The 27,851-nt window shown below is 41.4% G+C and overlaps 3 protein-coding genes across 3 annotated transcripts in view; 1 reads left to right on the plus strand and 2 right to left on the minus strand.

Annotated features, from left to right (window-relative positions):
- LOC113172339 (low-density lipoprotein receptor-related protein 8-like) overlaps positions 1 to 13,624 on the minus strand; it is a 69,155-nt gene extending 55,531 nt beyond the window's left edge. Inside the window, exons 1-2 of the mRNA XM_026375270.1 lie at positions 13,510 to 13,624; positions 12,747 to 12,863 (exon numbers count right to left, since the gene is read on the minus strand). Of these exons, the coding sequence (XP_026231055.1) occupies positions 12,747 to 12,863; positions 13,510 to 13,576 (184 nt within the window). The 5' untranslated portion in view covers positions 13,577 to 13,624. The remainder of the gene's footprint in view (positions 1 to 12,746; positions 12,864 to 13,509) is intronic.
- Positions 13,625 to 23,374: 9,750 nt separating this feature from the next.
- On the plus strand, positions 23,375 to 24,076 carry tmem125b (transmembrane protein 125b). The gene has a single exon (XM_026375207.1). The coding sequence runs from the start codon at positions 23,381 to 23,383 to the stop codon at positions 24,074 to 24,076; it is 696 nt and encodes a 231-aa protein (XP_026230992.1). The 5' UTR covers positions 23,375 to 23,380.
- Positions 24,077 to 24,539: 463 nt separating this feature from the next.
- Positions 24,540 to 27,740, minus strand: LOC113171452 (leucine-rich repeat-containing protein 19-like). Its single transcript, XM_026373807.1, has 3 exons — positions 27,622 to 27,740; positions 26,456 to 26,648; positions 24,540 to 26,280 (listed from the first exon to the last, which is right to left on the minus strand). Exons 2-3 carry the CDS (start codon positions 26,625 to 26,627, stop codon positions 25,880 to 25,882), a joined length of 573 nt encoding a protein of 190 aa, XP_026229592.1. The 5' UTR covers positions 26,628 to 26,648; positions 27,622 to 27,740; the 3' UTR covers positions 24,540 to 25,879.
- Between the last annotated feature and the right edge of the window lie 111 nt (positions 27,741 to 27,851).

A 27,851-nucleotide genomic window follows, 5' to 3' on the forward strand; every position in this document is an offset into this window, starting at 1 on the left:
TCCCTGGCTATATAAATTAATCCATTCAGGTACTTACCAACAACCTTAAGTTTGTCATTATATTCCTGTTTCTGAACACAACACAAAGTAAAACAGTAAGTAAAAGCCTTCAGAAAGACTGATGTCTGGTCCCATTACTTTCAAGTAGGCTTCCATTATACGTCCTGAGATCACAATAGGTCTGGATTTAAGGATAAGAAGTGCACTGCCACTCTAAGTCACAGGAAAGCAAATGCATTAGGAGAGCCTACATCCCAGTCACTGCTGTGCATGGAACTGTGTGCCACACTGGATTATAGAGTCTGTCTACTAACTGAGAGACTGTAATGGGAATTGGAGGATTAGCCTTTTACCCTGAAAAGAAATAGAGCCACATCTCTCTCGTTTCTCCATCGCTCACTTTTTTTTCCCCAATAACACCGAACACAATGCCAGCTATAGACCAAATTTTTAGAAGTGCCCTTACTGGCCTGAAGACTAAGACATTCAAATTGCTGTGACAAGGCACTGTGAGCTGGATTTTACATTTCCCACTGCAGACAAAAATTTGCATAACTGTAATACTGCCCGAGGTCAAATTTCTTGTTCTAGAAAATCTGCCCCCAGCAACAACAGAGCGTAATTAAGACACACTTAGATTTTAGTCCCAGCTGCTGTTTGCTTTTTAACATAACCCGACAGTTACATGCAAACACAACGCATACACACATTCACCCGAGTGCAGCTTTTATTTCTCAGTGTTTCATGCTCTTAATTTTGTTATTTTAATTCTTGCCCAGCAACACAAACAGCACACTGGAGTCAAGACAGGAGGACCAACATCACAGACGGCTATTGATGGACCCTGCAAGGGCTTATATCTTTTGGTGTGGGCACCAAATGGCAAGTGTTAAAAGGAACCAATCAAAGAGTCCAGCAGCCAACCACCATAGAAGTAGATTACTTAGGCTGTGATTTAAAAGCCTCCTTGTCATCATCAGAGCTCCTAAATGTAAGCAAATTAGCAAAAATGCTGCTGTACTGGAAGGGGAAATGATATAATATGTGTAATTTTGCATATCAGTGAATTGAACACACCTTGAATGTATGTTGGGTCTGGATGTTTGCTACCAAGCACAGAAAATACAGAACACAAGACTATATACATCTGCTAAATACATCAACAGTATGAACCCATACGTCAGGGGAGCATGTTTGGAAAAATGCTGAGCGTGTCAGAGTCCGCTCTTTACTGAGATATGTTTCATGCATGTAAAACTCAGATGGCTCCATTAAAGGCACGGTACATTTATTACACATCTGAGATGTAGCATTTTGGTTGGCCTCACTTAAACTAAGAGGAGAGATGTGAAGTGATTCATTAGCTTCTTTAAGCAGGACGTCTCCCTTAAGCCTTAATGTGCTGAAGAATATTGCAGTAGCATTTTTTCTACATTCCTGAGGACCAACTTGACGCTGACTGAGCAAACCTCTTTGCATTGAATGTAAAAGTTATAGAAACGTGAGATAGCTTTGGCAGCACAACACTGACAACGGTTCATGATTGTGGAGACTGATTTGAAAGCATATTGTGATGGTTGTGAGTTTGTCCTGCGAGACAGAACATTGGTTCACCACATTTGTGAGCACAGATGCTGCACTTATAAAGCCATTTCTACAAGCCCTTGGCATAAAACGCATGCAAGCTTGCACATTAATGTCAAAATCTTTTTGTTTGTTTTTTTTTACAGTGCGAGATGTGAAATAAGTTACAGCTTTCAGACGCAATAGCAGCCTCACTTTGCATGAGGCAATTTAATGAAGCCTTTTCTGGGGCATTTTTGCTTCTATTTCTACCCTGTAATAATATATGTGGTGTCGATATTCAAAGTAGGCCGTGCTCCTGAACCATATATAAAAGTGAGGCTCCTACTATGTGCATACAAAGAATGTTTGTGGATCATCATAAACAAACAAGAAACACAGTACATCAGTGATTTATGATACCATAGAGTCTGGATTCTTCCCATTGGAGCACGAACCCTGAACATAACTCTGAACTCTGAGCTGACAGCCTGAAATAAGTTGGTGTGAGATGAATGAAAAACGCATCGGAGCTTTGACACTACGTTTCACCATGGCAATAAGTAAATAAAGCGCGGCAGAGATAGGAATATTCATCTGTGATAACGCTTACCTTTAAAAAACACAGCAGCAGCTGCGAAGGAGCCAAAGTCAATAAGTTAACAGTGTTGTGCAGTGTTTGATCCAGTATAGTCCACTCATCCAATATTTAGGAGATAATGAATTTTCATAACGTCTTTGTTCTTTAATCCTTTTTTTTTTCTTAGAGCTGGAATCTCAACTTTTTACAAACATTTATTCAGATGCAAAACATGAAATCAAACACACTGTACAAGATGTGTTTTTCTTAAAAGACCTATGACTGTAACTTGCAGTCTGACACAGCAACAGCCTGATGATTTTGGTGATTTGGTGCTGAAATAGTGCATAGCATCTAAAAAGCTCATTCAGTGCAGCCAGTCACGAAATGGGAACTCATTCATCCTTTAGCTCCACACATCACATATTACAGTTTACAGTAATGTACAGTTGAGCGGAACTTAACGTGCAAAAAAGTTCAAACAGGTACAAAGATCAACACGTTATAGATTTTATTTGATGCTGAGGATGAATACACGATGTGTAATATTCACAAACTGATATCCAACCAGGATTTTGAGCTTCTTCTCCCTGCGGAAACTCCTGCAAATTAATTCACGGTGATATGCATTTCGATATTAAATGAAGAAATGAAACATTGCGTCGGAGAGCTCCTTCAGGCTTAGCCAGAGAGGAGGCGACAGAGAGCGGGTTAGGTCCACAGTGTGAGTTACCGCGGATTTGTGTTTCCCTCAAGTCAGCGTTAACAAACTCAGAGTTTTTACTACACCTGCTTGACAGTACAATAACCCTGCAAGAAAAAAACACCTTTGTGCAGCTCCAAATTTTTGCCTTCAAATACACGATAAAACAATTGACAACAATAAGCAATGTTTCTTTTAATGGCGATAAAGGAAGCCATTTGAACTGACAGTTAAATGTACTTCAAACAGCATTGTAAGTAGAGCAGGGAAGCTGCACATATGCCAGGTGTTCCCAGCAGTCTGGCTGTCTGATAGGACGAGCAGATGTTCTGCACAGAGCTGGATGAGCCCGTGTTGTGATTCAAACCAAACGGGTGCCACTGGTTTCAGCTCTGTTGTCTGGCTATAGAGTGAGAGATCTGTGTTGTTGCCTTGTTTACGTCAGTGGTTTTGCCGCTGTTCTCAGTATTTCTTTGTAGGAGTTCTCTTTCTGTGCGGTACGTTCATGATGACGTGCGGCCCAAGCGGCGCGCACCAGAAAACACATCCTCAACTTTGACTCTTCTAAAGGAAATGATGTTTAATGGGCTGTCTTTGTCATCCACTACACTTTATCTGATCTACATCACAACAAAAACACACTGCAAAACCACCACTCTAAAATCAATGACACTGCAGCACTCTTTATCCTTCTCCCACCAACCCCCCACCCCCCCACGCCCCCAGCCCTCTCCATAACCCCCCTCCCTGACTCACCTCCCTTTTTGCCTCTCCTTTTATTTTTCTCCATATTTCTTCTTCTGTTCTCTGATGATCCATGTCACTATTTGATGACATCATTCTCTGCCCTACAGGTAATAAAACAACCCACACTCACCTGCATATGTGACTATGTGTATCAAGCAGCTAAATGAACCTCTTTAGTGTGAGGTGTGTGTAAATGTGTGTGTACTGCACATTTCTTTCGCGTGCATGTGAGGGGCCAGTGGTTATGCATTTAAAACATGTATCTATCTCCAGGCAGAGCTTAGCTGCTGAGCTTTGATCACAATATGCTTCAGAAAAAGCATGAGGTCAGGCACAACTCTGGGAAACCATTTGCCAGTATTTCTCTAATATTCCACTTTCTATCAGCATTACAAGAACATCCACAAAACTAGCACCAAACTACATGTTTGGCCCAGGTGACTCTTATATAAGCTTTTTATGTGAGATCTGTTTTTCTTTGAAGGGGTGAAGAGGGTGGAAGGGGTGAACATTTCAGTTCAAATGCAGTTTTTAAATCTACATTTTGAATTAACGCAAGTGTCCTGCTGAATAAAAACGGAATACATTGGTGTAAAACAGCCGGCATGTGGCCATTAAACTGTCTCAAAGTCTGTGATATTATATTCCAACCATCAAACTGTGGCACATTTTTCTTTGAGCAGATCTACACTAAGCTGAGTTTGAAGCATTTTTAGAGTCTTTAATCTAAGTGTTTTATCACCCAGTGTCAAACCAATCTTCCGCTAATTGAAAGGCTGGTATTGCGGGGACATAATTTGATTGTGCATGTCTAGATTCAAGGCTTCTCAGGCTGAAAACACTAAATTAGTCTAATGCTGATTCTTATTTGGTATCACAGTATTTGACACTATTAAATCCCCATTTAACTCCAGGTTGACTTTAAGTTCTACATTAATTACAAACCTGATTCCACTTTACTATTACACTGACTAAAAACCTTAAGAATATGTCCCTTTAACATTCAATATGATGAGCTGGGCCAGTGAAAACGAAAAACTATTAAACACTATGAGTGTATACGTACATCTTTTCCAACATTTCTTCACAATCACACAAGAATGGGCAGCAACACGGAAACCAATGGCTGCGCACCCCAGTCACAACACATTGTTATGGAGATTAGGTTTGATTGGGGTTTCCATGAATCTACGCAGAGGTCGTGTCAAACAAAGAGCTATTGTATCCTGCTTGAATAGACAGTACAGTAATAGACAGTAACATGGGGTGGGTTCAAATGAAGGACTATACAGGTTCACTGAGTCTCGCAGCTCTACTGTAAACTGTAGTTTAGTCTCTCTGTTGCTACACCTCCACGGTCCTTCGAGAGAACTGCATTGGTCACAGCTCATTTCTGGCCAGGCACGCTGGGTTTGATGGGTGAGGTGCTGATGGAGGAGACGTGTAGGCAGGTGGAATGATTTCAGGACACTGATGACCTGCATGCAAAGCTTGAACACTGTGATGGTGGCAATGTAATGAGTCACCGTGTAGCTGGGCCAGAAGAGGCAAACGCTGCTACTTTTGTGAGTAGAGGTGACGCTTACTATTCACCCAGCCACACTGAATCATCAATAAAAAGAGAGTGACTGAGGGCTTTGGCGGCTGTGTCACAGCCATTTTCTCATCATACCAATTCACTACCGCGCACGCTGCTGACGCTCTCCGTTACCCTGGTTTGACTTCAGAATGGCATAATACCATCTACGATAGGTGTGTGTACTCGTCCGCGAACGGATAAATCAAAATGGAATGAGATTCACAGCTACCCAACAACCCCCAGAGCTGTCAGCAAAGATTCACAAGCCTGTTGAGGTACACGAACTGGCATTTTTCACTAAAATGAGTCACAAGTTGCAAAGGGCCACAGTTCTTACAATGTTTTGCCAACATCCTACCTTGTGGCTCTGTTTGTTTTGTTTTGGTTTTTTGTTTCTGACAGTGATTCTGCATGAAAGGTGCTGTCTGCCTGGATGCCTGTGGCCCCATTGCTTGGATTCACAGAGGAGACAGCCGCTCTCAAACATCCACAATGAGTCTTATTGATTTTCAAGGGAACCTGTGCTCATTTCGCCGCCGCTGTTGAGTCACCAGTACAAAAACTGCACCCATCAGTAGCAGCATCACTTTATTTCGCCTGTGACATGTTCATGTAAACTCAGTGGTGTGATGTCAAAGCTGGCTCAGCTCTCACAAAGAACAGCATATCACCAGATGCGTAGAAGCTGGCATGATTCTTACAACGGTATAACTGTGGGGGGTATTTAAATGAATGAATCACTTGCCATCTAGAGTCTATTCTTTCTTGACATTTGCTGTAGTGTTTTAAAACTTATTTCAGTTAAAGATTCACAAAAGCTGCACAGGTGATTATTCTGTTTAACAAACCTGTGTTGCACAGACTTTAGTTCATACTATTTCTTTAATACCACTTCAGTATTGCAAAGATTCGACTGAACTGAACTGAAACAGAATTTTTCATGAGGCAAAACTCACTCCTAACAAATGTCCCCAGAGACATACCTGCATTCTACCCTTTGAAATACGCTGAGTTTTCTGGGAGGTGTAATGTTTAAAATGATGCTACCCAATGCTTTGTTTTAGGGCAAAAATAAGTTAGGTGGATTGGGGAATAACTGAATGGTGGATGAGGGCAAGAGGTTGTGGCTGAGTGATGTTTTATTCCCTCACATTAATCCACCCCACCCCTCTCTTGTTCTCATTCCCTCCCCCTCTCTCTCCCTCCATGCATCTCTGTGTAGCAACACTCACTAATCGCAGATAATAGCTCAATTGGAGCTGCAGACGTCTTAATGATCACTTTGGGCAAGCTGGGTTTGAGACACGCAGACACGGGGCAGTAGGCCAGTAGAGCCTGTGACCAAGCAAACTAACACAAACGCGGTCACACTCGACACACGTACATGTGGATGGGGACAAATCAGAGCAATGTCCTTGCACCAAATGCTGGTAAATGCAAAGAGCAGTAAGAGTCCAAAGAGAAATTGTCCACTCACTGCCTGACTGTCAGATGGGAAGCTGATTTAAAATTTGATAATACTTTATTAATAAGCACATTTATAGCTCAATGATTAACAGTAAAGTAGGCTAAATGTTATGACCATTTACTCAGATGTGTTCCTTTCTAGTATTTTGCTTTGAGTCAAACTGAAATTAAAATGAATTCTAAGAATCTAATGATCATTTTTCTTAATGAAAGCTGCAATATGCTGCTTTGCTGCTTTTTGGAATCAAGCTATTACTAGTAAGAGACTTACTATCCAGCTTCCAGTTTGCTATATACCACACACTTTGTAATGCCCACCCCAGCCCTTCATATACTAGTCTCACGAAATTATATATCTATATCTATATCTATATCTATATATCTGTATATATAGATATATATCTATATATACAGATATATATCTATATATATATATATATATATATATATATATATATATATATAACAATCCAGCACATAGCAGCGGTATACAAGATGCTAGCAGGCATGGCATTCATGGAACGCTAAAACCAAGTGGCCGGCATAGTGTACAGGAACATCTGTGCCGAGTACAGGCTGGAAGTCCCAAAGTCAAAATGGGACACACCTCCAAAGGTGGTTGAGAATGATCCTCTGGGACTTCCAGATACAGACTGACAAACTGGTAATGGCCAACCAAACCGACATACTAGTGGTGGACAAAAAGAAGAACAAGGCCGTAGTGACAGATGTAGCAATCCCAAGTGATAGCAACACTAGGAAGAAGGAGCACAAGAAGATCGAGAAGTACCAAGGGCTGAAAGAAGAGATGCAAAAGATGTGGAAGTGGATGTGGATGTGAAAGCACAAGTGGTACCGGTGGTGACAGGAACACTGGGGGCTGTAACTCCCAAGCTGGGAGCGTGGCTCCAGCAGATCCCAGGAACAACATCTGAGATCTCTGTTCAGAAGAGTGCAGTTCTAGGGACAGCTAAGATACTGCGCAGGACCCTCAAGCTCCCAGACCTCTGGTAGAGGACCCAAGCTTGAAGGAATAAGACCGCTCCAAGGAAGGAGCGAGTGGGGGAATACTTTTACTTTTTTAGAGAGAGAAAGAGAGAGAGAGAGAGAGAGAGAGAGAGAGAGATTTACAAGCTACCAGAAATAAATGTATTTCTCTGACTGGTTTGAAGGATGAGCCTCAGTCAAATGTTTTTTAAAAAGGAATCTGTCTCCACTGCTGCAGGTTGTTTAACAGCATCTGCTCACAGTAAGATATGTTGAGCATATTTCCACTAAAGACATGTTACACTGTTAGACTGCAGCTTTAATTACTTGCTCTATGAAAATCAGAAGTAGTTAAAGTCAAAAGTGAGTCCTTCTTTTTCTAACCCGAGAAGAGAACAAAATCCTCAAAGTAAGAAGTTACACCTGTAAATGTCTGACATTGTTTCTAGAAAATATAAAAAATGTATAACAATAAGAGGAACTAATTTATATTAAGTAATAAACAATGATTTATAAGCATAGTTGAAGATTAATATTCCTACCCTATGTACTTATATCTTATAAACTATAATTGTCCAGAAATTCAAGTTGTAGGATTTTCTGCAGCTGTAGGACCTCCTTCATTAGTGTTCTCTGGGGGGCATGAATCTTCTGTTCTGTTTTTAGGTGTGTTTTGAAAAGGTCATCACATTTCAACAATCAATAAAGTACACAGCACTTTGTATGAAGTGGGCTGTCGAACGTACAGCAGGTGTCACAAAAAGCGAGAACGACAAGAGAATATCTGTGTGCTATATTCTACCTAACAGTAGTCTTGAAGAGTTACTGTGCTAAATCACCAACAATACACAAAGCACTGTGTGGGTTGCTGGGGAATCTATTTATTTTTCATCAACACTGCTCACTGATGTGTTTTTAATAGTTTCTACACAACAATGAATGTATGGCACTGCCAAATAAGCTAATATCAGGTTCTGGATAAACCAATCAAAAAAAATAGTTCTTGAAAATTAATTTCCATTAGCCAGTCTGTTAAAATTGTTAGATAAATAAGGCTGTAGTATGATTTCGTTAACCTCAAGTGAGTGGGTTAACAGAACGCAAATTGACCACGGACCCAATGGAAAACATTCCTCATTGTGTTGAAGAGATAAAGCCATAATCCCTTCAACAAGGACGTACACACACGTTGTACAGTAACACTGACAAGTCGAAAGCACCAAAGGGCGATGGCTCTCTCTCTCTTTTCCTATAACCCAGTGCAGAACACGTGACTGTATTATTCGCCTTCACCTTTAAGTGGATCTCAGCAAGTGGCCAAATAGTTTCATGGTGTATAATCACAGGACTTTACTTCACACTTTATAAAATACTGCTCTCAACTAGCCTGGCAATAGAGAGCACCAGTACTTGAAAAGCTGAGTTGACTGGAAGCGTTTGCGCTCCAGTCACCCATCAGTGTCAACACAAGCAGAGCCACAGAACTGCAGCTAGTTCCACTGTGGACTCAAGGTTTAGCTTTTGTTGGAGCCAGTAGTTGACACGTGCAAAGAAGTGGAGAAAAAACAAAAAACAAGAGAGGATGAAACCTGACAGAGAGAATTCGAAGCTACATTGTCAGTGGTAACAGGGCTTAATTGGTTTTAAATAGTGAAGCTGTTTCAGGCAGCGATTTGTGTTGTGTCTGCTTTCAGTTGCTATTGAATGACTTGTTTCTAATTGTTTTTTGTCATTGTATACAAAGCACGGGAAACATTCAAAAGCATAAAACGGCAGCGATTCAAAGTGAAAATCTGCGCGCAATTATGGCTATTGTCAAGAGATGGAAAAAACACTCTGATATGCATTGGCACCTTTTAATGTAGAACACAGAAGAAGAGAACGTCCAAACAACGGATCATGTTCACGAGAAAACAACAGAAATTAAAGACACCTCCGCCTGCAGAACCTGGATTCATACTCATGGTTTCACATAGAGATCCTCTGACCTCAATGCTTCAGAATAGAGCATTAAATACGCATTAATCGGTGGTGCAAGGATACTTTTTGCAATTGTAAAACTCTGCTCCTTTGCATGGACTTCGGGTACATCACTGCAGCAGAGGAGACTGAAAAGCTTTGTAAGAAAGAAATAAACAGACTTCAGGAGGTGTGGAGGAGTACCGGCAGTATCAAAAGTCGGTCTGTCTCTGAAGGAATTCGGTTAAAAGAACACTGAGGGACAAAGCCTAAAGTTTGTTGCTGACTGTGCATCACAGAGGAAAACAAAGAGGACACTCTCAACTCTACGTGTTGACATGAAAAGCCTCGCTGCAGGTAGAGATGTTAAATTCATGAACAGATGAATCAGGTCGTTATCACATCCAAGGATGATGAATAAAGTCAAGCGGACAGGCCGGACTTTGAAGACGGTGCAGATAGATGGAAACTGGATGATATGCTGCTATAATTAGGATGAGTTTTAACAACTGCTCCATGCACAAATCTGACATCTTTTGTGTGACTTCAGACAACGGGAGGGGGGAGCGGAAGGTGGCTTTGCATCTCATCCTCACCAAAAAACCTTATGCAACCAGTAAACAAAACATTTCAAGTGCGGTTCATGCGGATTCAACTTTGCGGTTCTCCGTCAGAAAAGTGTGAGTGCATGCACTCAGGTGTGTTTCTATTCCGTGTATATGTATGCGTTTACGGTAGCATGCATTTATGTGCACTTATGCATGTATGAATTTATGGGCGCCGTGTGTGACAGTGGTCAGTGGGGAGCAGAATTTGGATGTTGGGGGATGGAGACATGGGAGCGCAGTCTGGCTGAGGGGGATGGGGTCAACGCAAAAACAGGGTGGAAGATGGAGGAGGATCACGGTGCATAAAGGGTATGTGGCATGAGCAATAACAGCGTTATTAACACTGTCCTGTGAGAATCAGCAGCAGACAGGTTCGAAATAAGGAGCCACTGGATGACAAATAAGGGGCTTCAGCAAAAGCTTTCTCCCTCTCAGCATATTTCATTTCACCGTGCTCTGTTGCACACATGCAGTCATTGAATTTTTGGCATTATGTTAGAAAACAAAATAAACAAGAAGAATTAAAGGTGAGACCATGCATTCAGCCATTCAGAAACTTAATTAAAAAAAAATGCAACCACTTCGCAGTCAACAAGAAACTTAACTGTGTCACTTGCACGCAGGATTTGTTTTGAGTACAAGCTAAATCCTCGCCACGCTCTCCCCCCTGTGTGGCATATGTTGTACAGGTTTACACTCCACTGCACTACATCAACTGTCTTTCAGCCTCCTCAGATGTAGAAACATAAAAAGGCTTTACAGACGTCACCCCCGAGAATGGCTTTCGCAGCTATTAATTTAAATATTAACGTGAGCTGCAGTTTGTAAAAACCTCCTCTATCCATATCAAACTGGATCCTAGTTGACCAGCTAATGTCTTTTGCCAATCCAACACTAACGAAGATGCTAGTGCGGAGACAAATCAGCCTCATCTGCCTGCCCACGCAGGTACAGCAACCCACACAAAGAAAAGGAAATGGGCACAGAGTGAAGGCCACTCTCTAATATGATGGCAAATAATGCTGGACTGTCACAGTTGTCAATTGGTGGGTTGACAGCAGTCACAGCTTAAAAGGCTTTCAGAAGGAGTGTTTTCACTCAAAATCTAAATGTGTCAAAAGCTCTATCTGACAGAAAACACATGGTGGATAACAAAACCTTGCTGACATTTCCCTATTTCATTCATAAAAAGAAATACTGAGGAAATAAAGCCTGGCATGCTAATGATATTCTCCAAACATCAGTGACACATGAATGTTTTAGGAACAAAGATGCTCCAAATGACCTGCTTTTTTTTGTTTTTAGTTTTTTTGGCAGGCCCGGGGACACGTCCTGCTGGTCTCAGAGACAGAGCAACAGTGACATAACCTGCAGACAAGTGCATACAGGAGCCATGAGGTGCATGAATACAACAGGTCTGTGTGCGTGGGAGTTTGTGGGAGACGGAAAGGGAGAGAGGTGTACAGAGAAAGACAAAGGATGGAAACATGCACGTGTGAGGAGGTGCAGGAATTCCTCCAGAGCCGCAATTAACCCAGACACAAAAGGACAGAGCTGCGCGGCGGCAAACATGCGGAGCTTGGCTTCAGCTTTGGCACAACTTCACTGGCTTTCAGCGCGAGCATTCTTCCCCAAAATATAGGCCACTGGCTCGCCATCAGAAAAGAAGCTGGAATTCTATTATTTCCGCACAGAACAACACATCCAAGACGTACCTGTCAGAGCTCTGTGCAGCAGAGCGAACGCACCGCGCGACCTGTCCCTCAGCTGGACAGCTTTTTATTTGGAGATCACTGGAGAACCATCTCCCTCCCAATCAACCATCACTTTAACAGCACATGCTTGTTGAGGACGTCACCAGCACACACACAAACAAACTAATCCCCCCTAGAAACTATATTGTTTTTGTGCCTCTTTGTAAACTCTGCAAGCTTTTATGATCCTCTCAAACTAAGGCACTGTCACGTGTGGTGCACAAAACAAAAAAAAAGAATTGATAAAATGCTAATAGGATAGCAAATCTAATCCAAAACTGATATTAAATTCTGAGAGGACAGAGATCTAAGGGAGATACGGATGCATTTTCTTCTCCACAACTGTTAACATCACCACAAAATGCAGCTCATTAAGATAGAGAAGCTCCAATAGGCATTCCAGTCATGAACAGACTATTAAATGGAGCTCTAATGGATGGCTGATGGGAGCAGTTCCAGGTATTGTCTCCAAATGAGATTAATGATATAATTCTAATTAGGTTTTTTTTTTTTAACTTTGGGGCCGTTTTTCATTGGTGGGAGAAAGCTGGTACAAATCTGGCCTGTGGTTATGCTGGACTGCCTCAGGTTACACCAGCACAACAGTGTGTGTTAATGCTGAAACTGTTCTGTGTGGGCAGCATCCTCATTCCTGCTGTGTGTGTGTGTGTGTGATTTTGCAGAAACAGTTCATTCCGTTCATATTTATTGTGATAAATAAGATGACACCTTCATCATCATCAACACGCCCCCTCCCACGGGTACAGGAGGGATTTCTCCACCGATTTTCAACACTTACGACAGTTTTCTTCGTCGCTGTTGTCTGAGCAGTCGTCGTCGTCGTCGCACCTCCAGATGGTCGGTATACACCTTTTGTTGTTGCACTGAAATTGTCCATCCTCACACTCATCCGTCGCTGCGAGAAGAAATAGAGACAGAGAGGGGGGGTGAGCAACAAACGGATGGAGTGGAGTAGTACCCGCTTGTAGTTCAGCTGGGATTTGCAAATGAATGCCTAATTGATATTCAGTATTCATTCGGGTCAATTGGCTGAGACGCTGGGAGCGTCATGCCCTGTGTTTTTCTTCCACTTACTGATCTTGCTTTTTAAAAGCAGTTTAGAGAGAGGATGCAAACAGCAGCAGAGGAGGAGCCCCCTCCCCTTGCGTCTGTCTCCACAACACGAAGACAAAGCTTCAGTCTGGGCTACTACAGCTACTACCTCTGATGGAGTATGGAGCCGGGAGACACATGACAGACGCGCGGAGGCTTTTTTTTTTTTTTTTTTTTTTTATTCACCACATCATCCAGTCAGAGACCGAGCTCCCACACGTTCAAAAAGCAAATCAATCCTCATTTTAAACGTTGCTGTTTGAGAAAAGTAATTTGTTCTCTCTCTTCCTCTCCAACCTACGCGCTTAGTGCCGGGAGCGCTTCAGATGTCTCACCTCTGTCCCCCACCATCACCAGCACCACCAGCCGCGTTTAGGTTCACTGTTTCATTACTGTCACACACACACACACACACACACACAAGGGGGGGGAAGAAACACATCACTGACCTTCGTATAACTGAAGCCTCGGGACTAATAAATGAAAAAGTAGCAGTGTCCGTATATCCGTCCACATTTCTGAAGGAGGTGATGGAGCTCATTCACATCCACAACACAAAGCCCGAGAGCCGCTCTCCTGGTGGCGCTGCGACGCCGCTGCTGCTCCGCCGCGACACGCCCCCTGCCTCCGCTCATTGGCTGCACCGGGCGTGACGACAGCGCGGGGGGCGGGGAGAGCAATAGAGTAGAATAGAACAGAATAGAATAGAACAGAACAGAATAGAACAGAACAGAACAGAACAGAACAGAATAGAACAGAACAGAATAGAACAGAATAGAACAGAACAGAATAGAATAGAACAGAATAGAATAGAACAGAACAGAATAGAATAGAACAGAATAGAATAGAATAGAAGAGAACAGAATAGAACAGAACAGAACAGAATAGAATAGAACAGAATAGAACAGAACAGAATAGAATAGAATAGAATAGAATAGAATAGAACAGAATAGAACAGAACAGAATAGAATAGAACAGAATAGAATAGAACAGAACAGAATAGAATAGAACAGAATAGAATAGAATAGAAGAGAACAGAATAGAACAGAACAGAACAGAATAGAATAGAACAGAATAGAACAGAACAGAATAGAATAGAACAGAACAGAATAGAATAGAACAGAATAGAACAGAACAGAACAGAACAGAATAGAATAGAACAGAACAGAACAGAACAGAATAGAACAGAACAGAACAGAATAGAATAGAACAGAATAGAACAGAACAGAACAGAACAGAACAGAACAGAATAGAATAGAACAGAATAGAACAGAACAGAATAGAATAGAATAGAACAGAATAGAACAGAACAGAATAGAACAGAACAGAACAGAACAGAACAGAATAGAACAGAACAGAACAGAATAGAATAGAACAGAATAGAACAGAACAGAATAGAATAGAATAGAACAAAATAGAACAGAACAGAACAGAACAGAACAGAACAGAATAGAATAGAACAGAATAGAACAGAACAGAACAGAACAGAATAGAATAGAATAGAACAGAATAGAACAGAACAGAATAGAACAGAACAGAACAGAACAGAACAGAACAGAATAGAACAGAACAGAACAGAACAGAACAGAACAGAACAGAATAGAACAGAACAGAACAGAACAGAACAGAACAGAACAGAATAGAATAGAATAGAACAGAATAGAACAGAACAGAACAGAATAGAATAGAACAGAATAGAATAGCATAGAACGGAACAGAACAGAATAGAATAGAACAGAATAGAATAGAATATAACGGAACGGAACAGAACAGAATAGAATAGAACAGAATAGAATAGAACAGAACAGAACAGAACAGAACAGAACAGAACAGAATAGAATAGAACAGAACAGAACAGAACAGAATAGAATAGAACGGAACGGAACGGAACAGAACAGAACAGAACAGAACAGAATAGAATAGAACAGAACAGAACAGAACAGAACAGAATAGAATAGAACAGAACAGAACAGAACAGAACAGAACAGAACAGAACAGAACAGAACAGAATAGAATAGAACAGAACAGAACAGAACAGAATAGAATAGAACGGAACGGAACGGAACAGAACAGAACAGAATAGAATAGAACGGAACGGAACGGAACAGAACAGAACAGAACAGAACAGAATAGAATAGAATAGAACAGAACAGAACAGAATAGAACAGAACAGAATAGAACAGAACAGAACAGAACACAACAGAACAGAACAGAATAGAACAGAACAGAACAGAATAGAATAGAACAGACCAGAACAGAATAGAATAGAACGGAACGGAAACGGAACAGAACAGAACAGAACAGAACAGAACAGAACAGAATAGAATAGAATAGAACAGAATATAGAATAGCTGTAGGTTATTGTTTTTATTGTTGTTCTTATTTCAGTTTCAACTGTGTCGTCTGGCATAGTGATATTCTTATGCCTTTAACCTTAATCATAAATCATACATAGACCCTACAGACCCAAACAGGTGTTTTCAGTCATCCTGAGGTCAGAGTGAAGCCTAACGCCATGACTTTGACCTCTATAGTCAGGGTGAAGTCAGGCTCAGTTATAGTTGAAAGTCAGCCAACAACTGATAATGAATTAGAGAAACTGAATTTATCCCATTAGATCCAATAAAACTACCAGGTCAGTAAAGGAGGCGGCAATAAAGCTCAGTCTGCAAAGGTCTAAAAGGGCTTTTTCTAAACAGGACTTTTGACTGTGCTAGTGTTTGTGATTAGTGTTTCTAATGACATTAACAGTGGCTCTGCTCTGTGACAGCCTAGTCTGAGCCAGCAAGCACAGCACCAAGACCCTGAAACAGCAGCATCTAATTGAATTTCAGCTATAATTAATTTAATTATTTAAACCTGTGTCATACTGTGACATTCCAATATATCTACTGTGAATAAGGACTATTTATATCATACAGTGGCAAGAAATAGTATGTGAACCTTTTGGAATTTCATGGTTTTCTGCATTAATTTGTCGTCAACTGTCTTTACTGAGAACAACAATAGAAACCTCAGAGTGCATGTGGAAAAAGTATGTTGAATAATGACCTAAAAAAAATAAAATAAATAAATAAATAAAAAAGTAGTATTTAAAATAACCAGCACCAGCATCAAAGCATGGCGAGACCTGTTTAATGGTGAAGGCTTGAAGCTTGATTACTCGTCTCTAACAAAAAAGCATCATAAAGCATCATCATAATTTAATAGCTGGCAATAAATGCAGGTTTCTCAATTCAAACATAATTTCCTTTCATGGTATCACTTTGGTACATTTAGTGGTTTGGTTGGGATGCCAAAAATGTATGCATGTGTTTAATTTTTCTTCAAAATTCAGCAAATGTGTTCGGATGTAACGTTTTCCCAGTCAACACAACTTCTATATGGGAGGGAGAGCAAAACAGAGTGTGATCCTTGAGTTGTCTGTGTTCGCCCCGTAGAACCAGTGAAATCGATTTCAGAGCATGGCAGGCGGGTAATTGTGGGACAGTAGTGGAGAGTAGCAGAAGTGAATACGTGGGGATCAGTAGGTCAGGCAAGTTTTGTGTCCCCTGTCATGTTTTCTGTGTTTGCTTGGGAAGAGGACTTTAGAGCTCCTTTATGGGGAAGCTGGCTATAAATCGACTCAGGGGATGTGACACTGGATTCACACTGGATTCAACACATTCTTAAATCCAAATTTAGACAGTAGAAAACCAAAGAAAAAAACAAAACAGTGTGAGCAGAGGGAGGTGAAACATGCATCACAACATGGCTTCAGTGAGGCAGAAACCAACTACAAGCCCCACCTGTTTCAGCATCTACACAGCTCTCTTGTACAGTACTGTTTCCTGTTCCACAACCCCATTATTAATATACCCCCTGAGCAATAATGTGATATGATTCTCATCTATATGCAAATTATGCGAATGCTAAGGTGAACCGCAGGCTATACAGTTTCTTAGAGACAGCAGCACCAGGAAAGGCCCCCCTGTACCTCTTTCATTAAGCAAACCACAGTGTTATTGCTCCTACTAAACACAATGAGGTAATACTTGATAAAAGTGCATCAGTAGTATTTACAAGGTCTGGTGGCTCGCAGCCAGCGCGAACATGCCTGTCTTTGAAATCTAGGCCACGACCACCGCTGACAGCGTGATCAGTCATTTTAATGGAGTTAAGCTGAAGGATAACTTAATCCGTCCCCCCAACCTCAACATATAGTAAATATGCTGGAGACTGGAGCAGACATGCATGTTTTCACAAACAATAAAATCACAGCCCTGAAGAGAAAATCACGGTATCTAGGGTCTGTTGTCATGGTTGCACAGCCTCCATCCAGGAAGAACAATCACGGCAGAAGCAGACTGAAAGGAAAAGTAGAACAGGTGTTCAAATCCATTACAAGAATAACTACGTGAAAATTAGAATGCTCCTGCATGTTGGCAATATCAGGTCATCATAATTATATATTACAATCTGCCTGTGGCAGAGTCGCATTCGAAGCTGTGACCAAGGTGTTTAGTCATACACACAAAAACATCCCAACACAAACAGTGGCCTACTTTTCTGAAAACATGTCTCTTCGCGATAAACGCCTCAGTGCTTCAAGCAGTGAGGCAAATGACTTTAATCATAAAGTGAGGTTTTACTTCTAATTTCTTAAATAGAGTCCATAATTCCTAATATAAGCAATATAGGCTCGTCATGTGAGAAGCTGCACACAGCGATACCTCACTGCAGGTATCGTACTTCACAGAGTAATTATAACATGTAAAGTAAAGCGTATGTTATCATCTTTGCCCGTCTGTCCTGCTTAGGGGAAAATTAAAGCAATATTGATGTAGCACAAAAAATGTTTTTGGTTTAATCTAATTCTCACCCATCAGAGATAACACAATCTAAATTAAGTTTACAGTCAATTTGCTGCGAGGAGTGAGTCATGACTAAATCAAAACGCTCTTAGCACGCTGAGGATTAAGCAGGGGGCAGGGTGTATCTGAGAGGGTGAGAGAGAGATTGTCAATCAGCCGAAATACAGAAATGCTAGAGAGCAGATTTTGCATGCACAACATGGCTCACCATGCTGATTTCTCTGCTCAGTCCTCATTACTCTTGATTACTAACCTTCTTCTATTGTCAAATCTGAGACTCATGACTGTGCAAGTTAGTGCTGCAAGGTTGAAAACCTTGACCTTCTAAAAGTGAGGAGAAAACAACAGACCTATGGTTATTTCAAGGTCCACAGCAATGGTAGAAGCTTTTTATAGCTGCAGTAACCTGTGCACATGTGTGCTGTAAGCTGAACACTAATATCAAACTAATATTTGATTGAGAAATATTCTTTTTGGAAACAGATTTGTACCGATTTATACTGTGTTCACTATCAGTTTAACGTGTCTGTCATTTGCTAATTAGTACTGAAGACAAAGTACAGTTCAACGTTATTAGTTTGCAAACCCTTTATATTCTACACAATACAACACACTGCACCATTAAGCAAACCTTTTCACAGACTCTCTACAAAGTAGTGAGTTCTGTTTACTGAGACAAGGTCACTTCAAAGCACACACAGCACAGCTCTGTCCAATAGTTTCCCTGGTATAGGGTAAAGTTGTAGGGAGCATGGCGAGACTGTGTCTTCCCAGTGTGTCAAGGGCTTCAAGAACTGACAGCACATCCCTTTCATCTGTCACAGCAGCCAGTCTGAAGGATGTGCCACACGTCTTCCCACATCCTCACACACTGTACAGTCGCTGCAGTCATGAAAACCTGCAGTTCGTCTCGCATGTGATCAGCTTTTCAGTAAATAGTGTGGCTACTACTCTGCTTACTTTTCTTATTTAATTAACCTTTAGAGGACCTTTGTTGAGCATGTGTGCTGTTTTTATTCCCCCTGCTCCACATTCACAGCTGCAGAAACTGGCATCAACAGGCTTCATGTCTTATTTTGGATACCTACTGATGGCCTCTGAGCACTGCAGCATTCAGGTTTAAATTCATTGCTCAAAAATGTTTGAGGCTTTTTTTTTTTTTACCTTTCACCATCTGGTTAGCGGAAACTGGAGGAGCAATGCTGTGGTCACCTGCTTGTCCAACCCAGTGGTCTGCAACTATGAGATTAGTTCTTCCTCTCTGGGTGGTTGCACCTGTCAGTGAAATCAGCTGCTGGTGTGTCGGCCCAGAATGACAAACTGTTCAAACAAATCTCCCCATAGCACATGCTTGGACACCAGTTTGTCAGACTGTGAATCATGCACTTCTGCATGTCTCTGGAGGCTGCCATCTCTGCCCAGCACTCACAATTTACTAAGCTAACTGAAACCAGCAATGACTAAATTAGTAAATATAAAACAGATTTTACATAAGTGACATTGATCGAAATCATCAATACATGTGTGCCATATGCATAAATCATACAATTATTCAGCTTCTGAATATAGTTTATGTATAGTGTATGTACTTTACTTGCATAATACCAGCTGTTACATTATACTGAATTTAATTTCAGGAGGAAATAGTGCTGCTGTCCAAGCCTAGAGGCTGCTGCCCTCTACAGGTTGATCTTTAGCAACAACAACAACAGGACAAATTGCAATCATGAAAGAACACATACACACCCTGCATATTTTATAAATACTGGACTCTGTTAAAGTCATATAGCTTTTCTGGTCTAAAATAAAGATTATGTCATTGTCTTAAAATACCTTTTTCAGAAGTACATATACAGTATCCCATGCAGGTCTAACTATATTAGATTTTACATAACCCAGTGACTATGAGGTTCAAATCCCAGCCCTTATTTTAGGAACTTCATTAATAACATGCTCGGTAATTTCGGTTTCATAGCAATTTGATAAACATACATTTACCAGCTGTTCAAAAAGATGCCAAATAGATAGCCTGTCGCAATTATTTCTACAAATACTGTTTTGTTTTTCTCAATTTGCTGGGCTAATTGATGCACAGTGAAAACAATGCTAAAAACCTAGCAGCTGTGTCTGTGTCATAGATACATCACTTGTTGAGATTTGTTGACTCATGCGGACCCACTGTAGATCTTGTGGCTGAAGTACACTTAATGACATTGTCCACTAGAGTGAGCAAGTGCATTTTGTGTTGCTGCTCCACTGCTCCTCCAGCGACAAGGTGAGGTGATCCATCAGAGGCTTTCATGGAGGCTCAGCAGCAACTCATCACTGGTGTTGAAAATGTGATGTAGCAAAATGGAGTCTTGAGTTTAATCTCTACACACACCAGATGAAGAGGCTACACGGCGATGGGCCTGTGCTGCTCGTTAGTGTGAACATGCTATTACACAGCTCTTTATTGTCACATGTCCTGCAGAGGCAAAGGCAGGCAGAAAGGCCTTGGTCATACATGCAGAGCAGTAGTTTTCTTTTACTGCAGACACTAGTAATTTCTCAAGGCAGGAAAAGTCCAGGTGGATTCAATACCTGTGGACAGTGGCTGTGTTACCAAGACTCTGAAACCTGAACAATCAGACTGGCTGATACCTAATGTGTATATAGTACCATGTAAATAGCTATTGAACAACAGCTGATTAACTTCTCTCTCCTTTTCTCGCCCCTGCTCCTCCCTCTTGTGTCCATACTCGACAACTTCTTTGATTATGGTTTTTCTCCATTTAGCGTTTCTAATTTACAGCCCAGAGCCTCAGCGATAGATAATAATTGATTGTGATGATTCTTCCTTCGTTGTTAACCATGGAGGCAACACCAGCATTGACTAGAAAGTGACTGATAGTTCAATAGGTGCATGTTTCACAACCTTGGAGAATACAGAAATATCCCCTGTGGCATTCTGCAGTCTAATGGAAGTTTCTATTTATTATGTAAATGTGCCTAGGGATACCCACTATTAGTCAATACCAGTTCTGCTACAAGGCTCCTCCTGGTAAGACTGAATGTGGTGCAAAATGAATTCATCCAGTAAAATCTTTACACCTAATGGTTAATGCCTTAGCTTTAGTAAACATCCTATCTCAGGGTGACTATAAGCTTCCACCAAGACAAGACAGATAAAAAGACAACAGCTACATTATACAGCATCATATGCTTCTCAGTTTGTCTAAGCGTTAGTCGACACTGACTGGAAATTAACCTAACAAGGCCCTGAACAGCTTCAGAGAATAAATATGAGACAACATATTAAACTGTTGCTTATACGAATTAATTGCAGGTTAAGATCATCAGCCTCTCTTTGTTCACAATTTGAACTGAAGTAGTATCCTTTAAAAAGGCAGTCGGTGGCAGCATGCGTCCTCTGCAAACACGTAGGGAAAGGTTACTAAGAATTCAACACACATGGGTACCACCTAGAAATAGGAAAAGGAAACAGCATCCATCAGCACCTTTAACTGGTATAACACAAATACAAGGGCATGAGCGGGTAGTCTTTCGGGCAGAACAAAAGCAGGCTCGTACAAGAGGTCCATGATGTATTCCTGTGACTGAAGCCCAACAGAAGGTAGCTTCACACATTGCTTTGAAAGATGATCCCCAGAGAGAGCATACAGGTTAGAGAGGAAGTACACAAACACAACCACATGTTGTAGTGGCTTCCCAGGGGCCAACTGTTTTGTTCAGCCAGTTTGACAGGATAGGCTGAGCACATGTTTAGCTGTTATATTCTTCAAATTGTCTGAGATAAAGGCTGAACAGACATCAACAGAAAAGTCGAGGGTAGCATAAAGGCATCCTATTTTTGCTATTAATGTACGGTCTGATCATGATCTTTCACTGAAGATCCACATAAAGCACAAGAAGCTGTACCAATCTATTTCCCAGACTGATTGTACTAGGCTTAACTCGTGCTGAATTGCTGTAGTTGTGGTTTGGTGCAAGTAACGGCAGGAAAAGCCAGTTGTGGTTTTGGATTCTTTTTTTTTTTTTTTTTTTGATTCATTTTTTGATCTAGTTTAGATTTGAAAGTTTACAGGAGAGCTCAAACAGGAAATATGAGGTTATGAGAGAGGGTGTAGGATGAGTCGCCCGCCAGACCTGAGTGTACGGTGTAGTTATGTGGTATGCACTATAATCAAAATGGCAATGTGTCGGTGATTGATTAGCACATCAATAAAATCAGACCAGGCCTTGAGCAGGCATTTTAAGACTCTGTCAATCATCCACCTCCTTCCCTGTCACTGCAGATACTGCTTGTAGTTTGTGTCTTCCATTGGTGGATCATTTAGAGATAGACACACAGTAAAAGGCAGGTTTGGTCAATGTTTCCTTTTTTAAGAGTTGAAGGATGAGGATGAGAATCAGTTAAATATAAAGCTACATCCAAGAATTAACGATAAACTTACACATCCGTTTGAGTTCATGTCTTAATGAGTGAATTTTACAGGTGCTGGTTTGGATTTTGTCGCCTTTGAAAAGAGCCAAACTGAACCGTCAGCTATTTCTCTCTGTTTTGATGCTGAGCTAATCACCAAGCTACAGCATGAGAACAGTATGCAGAGGCTCTAGTCTAAATCTGTGCAAGAAAACAGTGAGTGTTTTTCAAAACGTTCAACCTGTCTAAGTGTATAAAGTGTAAATGAAGAAATATTTTTGTGAGGTGTGTTACTGAAAGACACAGATCAGCGCCGTTCACTTAAAGACTCAGCGTCTGAATGACGCTATCCTCGGGATCACAGAAACGCCATTATCACTGCACACTGACATCACTCAGCCCTCCACAACACAACACAACACGTCCCTCACACACCACCGCCCGCCTTCTGCAGCACATTCATTGTGTTCCTCCTTCAGCCCATTGTCTGTGTGGGGGCACGGGGAACAATGTCGCCAATCTCTGTCCAAATCATGATCCAACACTGCTATTGTGACTCGTCTTTTTCCCACTTAACCAGACAAGATGGTGTTCCCGTGTGATGAGAGGAGGAGGGAGGGATCCACTGTTCTGCCTGGCACTGGGTTAGAGGGCACAAAATATCAGCATCATCATCACTTCTCTACTTCCATGTGAGAAGGGTTTGAGCCCTGAAAGCAGTGGGAGCAAATGAGATCTCCTTGACCACTGGAAATATTACCTTGAAACCAGATTATATTTTTATTTATCACTTCTTCACAATGAAACAACAAGATCAACCAACTGTGGAATGGTCTAACTATTGCACTGTAATACTTTGACTGAGGTTGTCTGAGGGGATGGAAACGGATGGACAGCAACACCTGACACTCGGTTAACAAGTGAGTAGCTTTATGGAAATGCAAAGATTCTCCAGTTTGTGCACCTACGTTTGAATGTTTTAGTGTTGTATTATGTTTATCAACCCAAATTCTACACAATCCTGCAAGGTCGGTGCCGGCAATGCAGACCTTCTACTACTCCATGCGTCGCCCTCCAAGCCTGTACATGGATCCCAGCTTGATGCAGCGACGTGTCCTGGAAGACCAGGTGGAACTGTGGTGGTTCAGAGAGCCACGCCATTCCTTGTTGTGCTACTGTGCCTCAGTGGCACTCATACTGGTGCTGGGACTCGGCGGTGTTGGCCTCCTCTCCACCACCACCAGTCTGTCCGGCGAGTGGCGCCTCGGGGTGGGAACCACACTCTGCCTCTTAGCCCTGGCTGTTCTGCTCAAGCAGCTCCTCAGCTCCGCCATCCAGGACATGAACTGTGTGCGCAGCCGGCGTTGGATCGACCAGCTGAAGAGCGGCGGGAGGGCTGACCCGGCACTGATCCTGGCTGTGGGGCTGGCTGTGATGCTTTGTGGGACGGTGCTTCTCTGCGTGGCCACAGCGAGCAGCCAAGGTGACGACAGCTGGGAAATGTTGGTATCTGGTCTGGTGCTTATAGCTGCTGGGGCAGGCATGGCTCTAGCTGTCATAGGCTACAGCATGCTCATCTACCTTAAGAGGAGAAGGGAGCAGAGAAGGAGAATGATGATGAGAATGAGCAGAGCGAGGAGGCTGGGAAGTCAAGCTGCCCGCGTGTTCACTGTCTCAGGAGGACAGATGAGCCAGGCCAGGAGAGAGACCTCCTCCAGCAGGACCAGCCTGATCTGAAGGAACCAAATGGGGAAAAAGACCAAACGAAAGAATTTAGGAGTCTAGTCTTTGTGATGCCATTATCTTAAAACTGTCTACTGCTGAACATCATTGAAAGAATACCCGCGCACCGTTTTTACCAGAGTGCTTTCAACAATAGCTCAGTAATTTGATAAGCACATGCTTCTCTGTTTGAATGCTGTGTGGTAAAAAAAAAAGAAAAAGAAAACGCAGCAAATGTTCACATCAAAATGAACCCATCACTCTGCTAGTGATGTGTTTTGTGCTGTGTTTTGTGAGATTTACACAAGGGCAGTTATATAAACAGTGATATTACATTTTAGAATAAATGAATATGGAATTTCAATAAAAATCAATTTATTCGTGAAGTGCATGTTGCAGTAAAATAATTTCAGACTATGCATACTTAAAGTACTCCAATATTTCCTACATTTTTATGCATGAAAACTCAGTTGTTTCTCTCTTACACAGACAACCTTCTGGACATTCAGAACACAAAAAACATGTGTCAAGTTGTTTCACATCTTTGCTTTTGATACACAGCCAAAACAAAAAAGATAATTAACCAACCACATAACTTGAATGTGAATATTTTACTTAAGTTACTGAGGTGCTATTAAAACTGTTATTGGCAGGTTATGAACAATGGACTATTTAGTGTTTTGCTGCACTCCACAGACGTATAGTTACACAATATGTAAAAGGAAAAAGAAGGAATCATCTGAAACATTTTGAATTAAAGGATCTCTCTCGGGAAAAAAGCAAAGGACACATGTGCTTTCAGTATAAACAGTATTAGACAGTACTTTGCCCTTTGCCATTTGTGTAATAAAGACTCACTGCTGCCAGAAATGTGGCTCACAATCCAATAAAGTTTTAGGGGCTGTAATCCAGTGAGCGGATAAGCTCTACTTTTTCCTTCACAGCTACTTTATTATTGTCAAACGAACAGGAGCGGTAACATGATTTAAAAATACACCTCCTTGAGTTGTTACTTTTATTATGTCCTACTTTTTAATTTGCTCATTTTGGACAGAGGTCCAATCATTACTGTAATGTTTTAAGCAAATGTGGCTCATCCATTTTACACATATATCATACAGTTGTGCACTTTCCGCAGTTCCCAAGCTAGGAGACAGGGTCCCATTGTGAAAAATCAAAAACAACTTTAGCAATCCATCCATCTTAATCTTAAAGTTTTTCCTGTTAAGGTTTGTGGGAGTCACGGCTGTCAGTGGGTGAGAGGTGAGATACGCCCTGGACAGGTTGCCAGTCACATAAAGTACAGAAACAGACATTGTTAACACTTCAATTAAAATTTTGAGTCATCAGTTAACCAGACTGCATGTCTTTGGAGTGTGGGAGGAAGCCGGAGCACCCAGAGAAAACCCACTCAGACAACATGCAAACACTCAGCCAGTGCATTTGAACCCAGGTCCTTCTGTGAGGTGACAGTGCTGAACACTACACTAGCATGATGCACATTTAATTTTGTTTTTTGTTCTTTTTTTTGCTTTTACTTAAATTGGCCCCTTTTCTCTTCACACGTTCACTTGTTCTGAGCTATAACAATTTTTAAATAGAAAAACGTATGGCATTTTTAAAGGAACCCTGTCAGTGGTGAAATCACTCACACGCTGTGATTATGTGTTACAAACAAACTGTGCTTGGCTTTAAAATGTCACGAGCCAAAAAAGGTTTGCTGCGACTGCTTCAAAGTGTCAATCAAGCTCTCTTTTATAGTATCACTTCAATTTAGTCGTAAACCATCTGTTTTGGATGAAGTCTCCAATTATCTAATCATGCTATGGAAAAATGAAGATCGTCGTCGCTGTCCTCTGTGTCCTCCTCTTCGCCCTCCTCCACCTCTCTTTCTCTTTCTGCCCTCTCCCTTTCACTCGTCTGGATATAGTTATCCTCGATGAAGCCGTCGTCGTCATCATCCAGCCCGCTGGTCGTCCCTCCAACCACCTGCATTCGTCCGGACACGCTGTTAGGGAAGGACACGTCATCTTGGCCATACTGGCTGACCCCGTCTGTCTCTTGGAGCAGGGAGTGCCTGTAGCTGGCCAGGAAGCGATGGAAGAGGCGAAACTTGACCACCATCACGATGAGGACTGAGATGGTGAGGACTGTGCCCAGTCCTGCTGCCAGATACGACCATTCCACTGACTTTGCACTGTCATCTGGATTGACTGCCCCTGGGGAAAAAAGAAAGAAAAATGATGGTTTGATGAGTAACTAGAGGAAGAGGCCGGCATTAGTGCTTTCGAAATGTTTCCTGTAAGTGAAATGCTGTAAAGTTCCTCCAACACACACCTGCTTGTAAATAGATGATGGTAAAACACCCAGCTGAGTGTTCCTTTTATTACTTACTTCCAAGTTCACTATGGTTACTGTTGCTGTGATCTTCTTCCATTAGAAGACGTCTCTGAGAGCCTTTATGTTCTCCATAAGATGCGATAGCAGGATGTGCTTCTCTGATAAACGCTCCCCAAAGAAAAAATACCACAAAGGTACTGCTGCTCCACTGCATCGCGACTCCCATCTCTGTGTCCTGTGGTAAAACCTAAAGAAAATCAAATCAACAACTAAGTACATTTACTGAGGATGTTAGAAAAAGTGATATTTCTTCTTGCGTTATTGTCCCAAAACTGCAGTTCTGCAAGGAAATGCTCTCCAAAGAAAGACAAATTGCTGTGCAGCTGTAAAATGATTGTTTGACTACCCGAGAGCTTGAACAGAAATAGACCTCTGACAGCAGTCACAACGTAGAAAGAAGCACTTTTCCATTCTGTATCGAACATTCATGTGGTATTAAGACTGACGTTTAATTGTATTTATATCATTTATGGCTTATGGCTGACATACATAGGGCTGACATACTTTATGAGTCATATTTTATGACCAGTCAACTATTAACTCACGTCTCATGACTTTCAATAAACTTACATCCTGTGTTCAAAGATCCCAATATCTGAATGCTCGTATCTGAATGTTTACATTTCACTCGACAAAGTTAAGATTTATCCAAAAATTGATATAAATACAGCTTGAAATTGTACATTTGAATTGCTCTTGTCTTTAGATCAGACTGTATAATTTACACAGCAACACATTACACAGAACACGCCAGGAATAACATGTGTCTTGCCCAAGGACTCGTGAAGGAGCCAAGGAATCAAATCACCAACAGTATTATTAATGGACGACCTTTCATTTTCCATGATTATCTTCTTTCTAGCTGCAGAACGAGTGAGAACCCAAAATATCTCTGTTCTTTTTTCACTTGTTCTAAGAAAATGATCAAATTCAACATTTATTGAATTGAAAAACTTGCCATTATTATTTTGCTGAATTTTTTTGTAAGTTCACCTTTAAATGTAAAACGTCCATTTGCACTGAATACAAATTATCTTTAAACATATAAATACATGTGTTAGACAGATTAGATTCCTAAATTCCAAACAGCAGATGGACCTGCTGTAGATTTAAAATGATGCACTCACAGTAACTAAGTATCCACACCTGAAGTGACTTACCTGTAAAAACAGGGCGGCTTATTGAGAAGGCGCTTTAGTCCGTGTCCTGATTGTCCAACTGCTTCTTTTTCGTCTTCTTCTTTAGCTCTTGAAAATTCAAAGACACTTGCTGGGCAAAGGTTGGATTTCCTGCCATAATATCAGCCTTCCTGCACCCTGCCCTGAAGACGGACAAGTTAATGAGTAACTTGAATACCTTTACTACTTGTCTCATGTCTGCAGTCACCTTA

This window comes from Anabas testudineus, chromosome 17, assembly GCF_900324465.2.
Source record: "Anabas testudineus chromosome 17, fAnaTes1.2, whole genome shotgun sequence".
Classification (NCBI taxonomy): domain Eukaryota; kingdom Metazoa; phylum Chordata; class Actinopteri; order Anabantiformes; family Anabantidae; genus Anabas; species Anabas testudineus.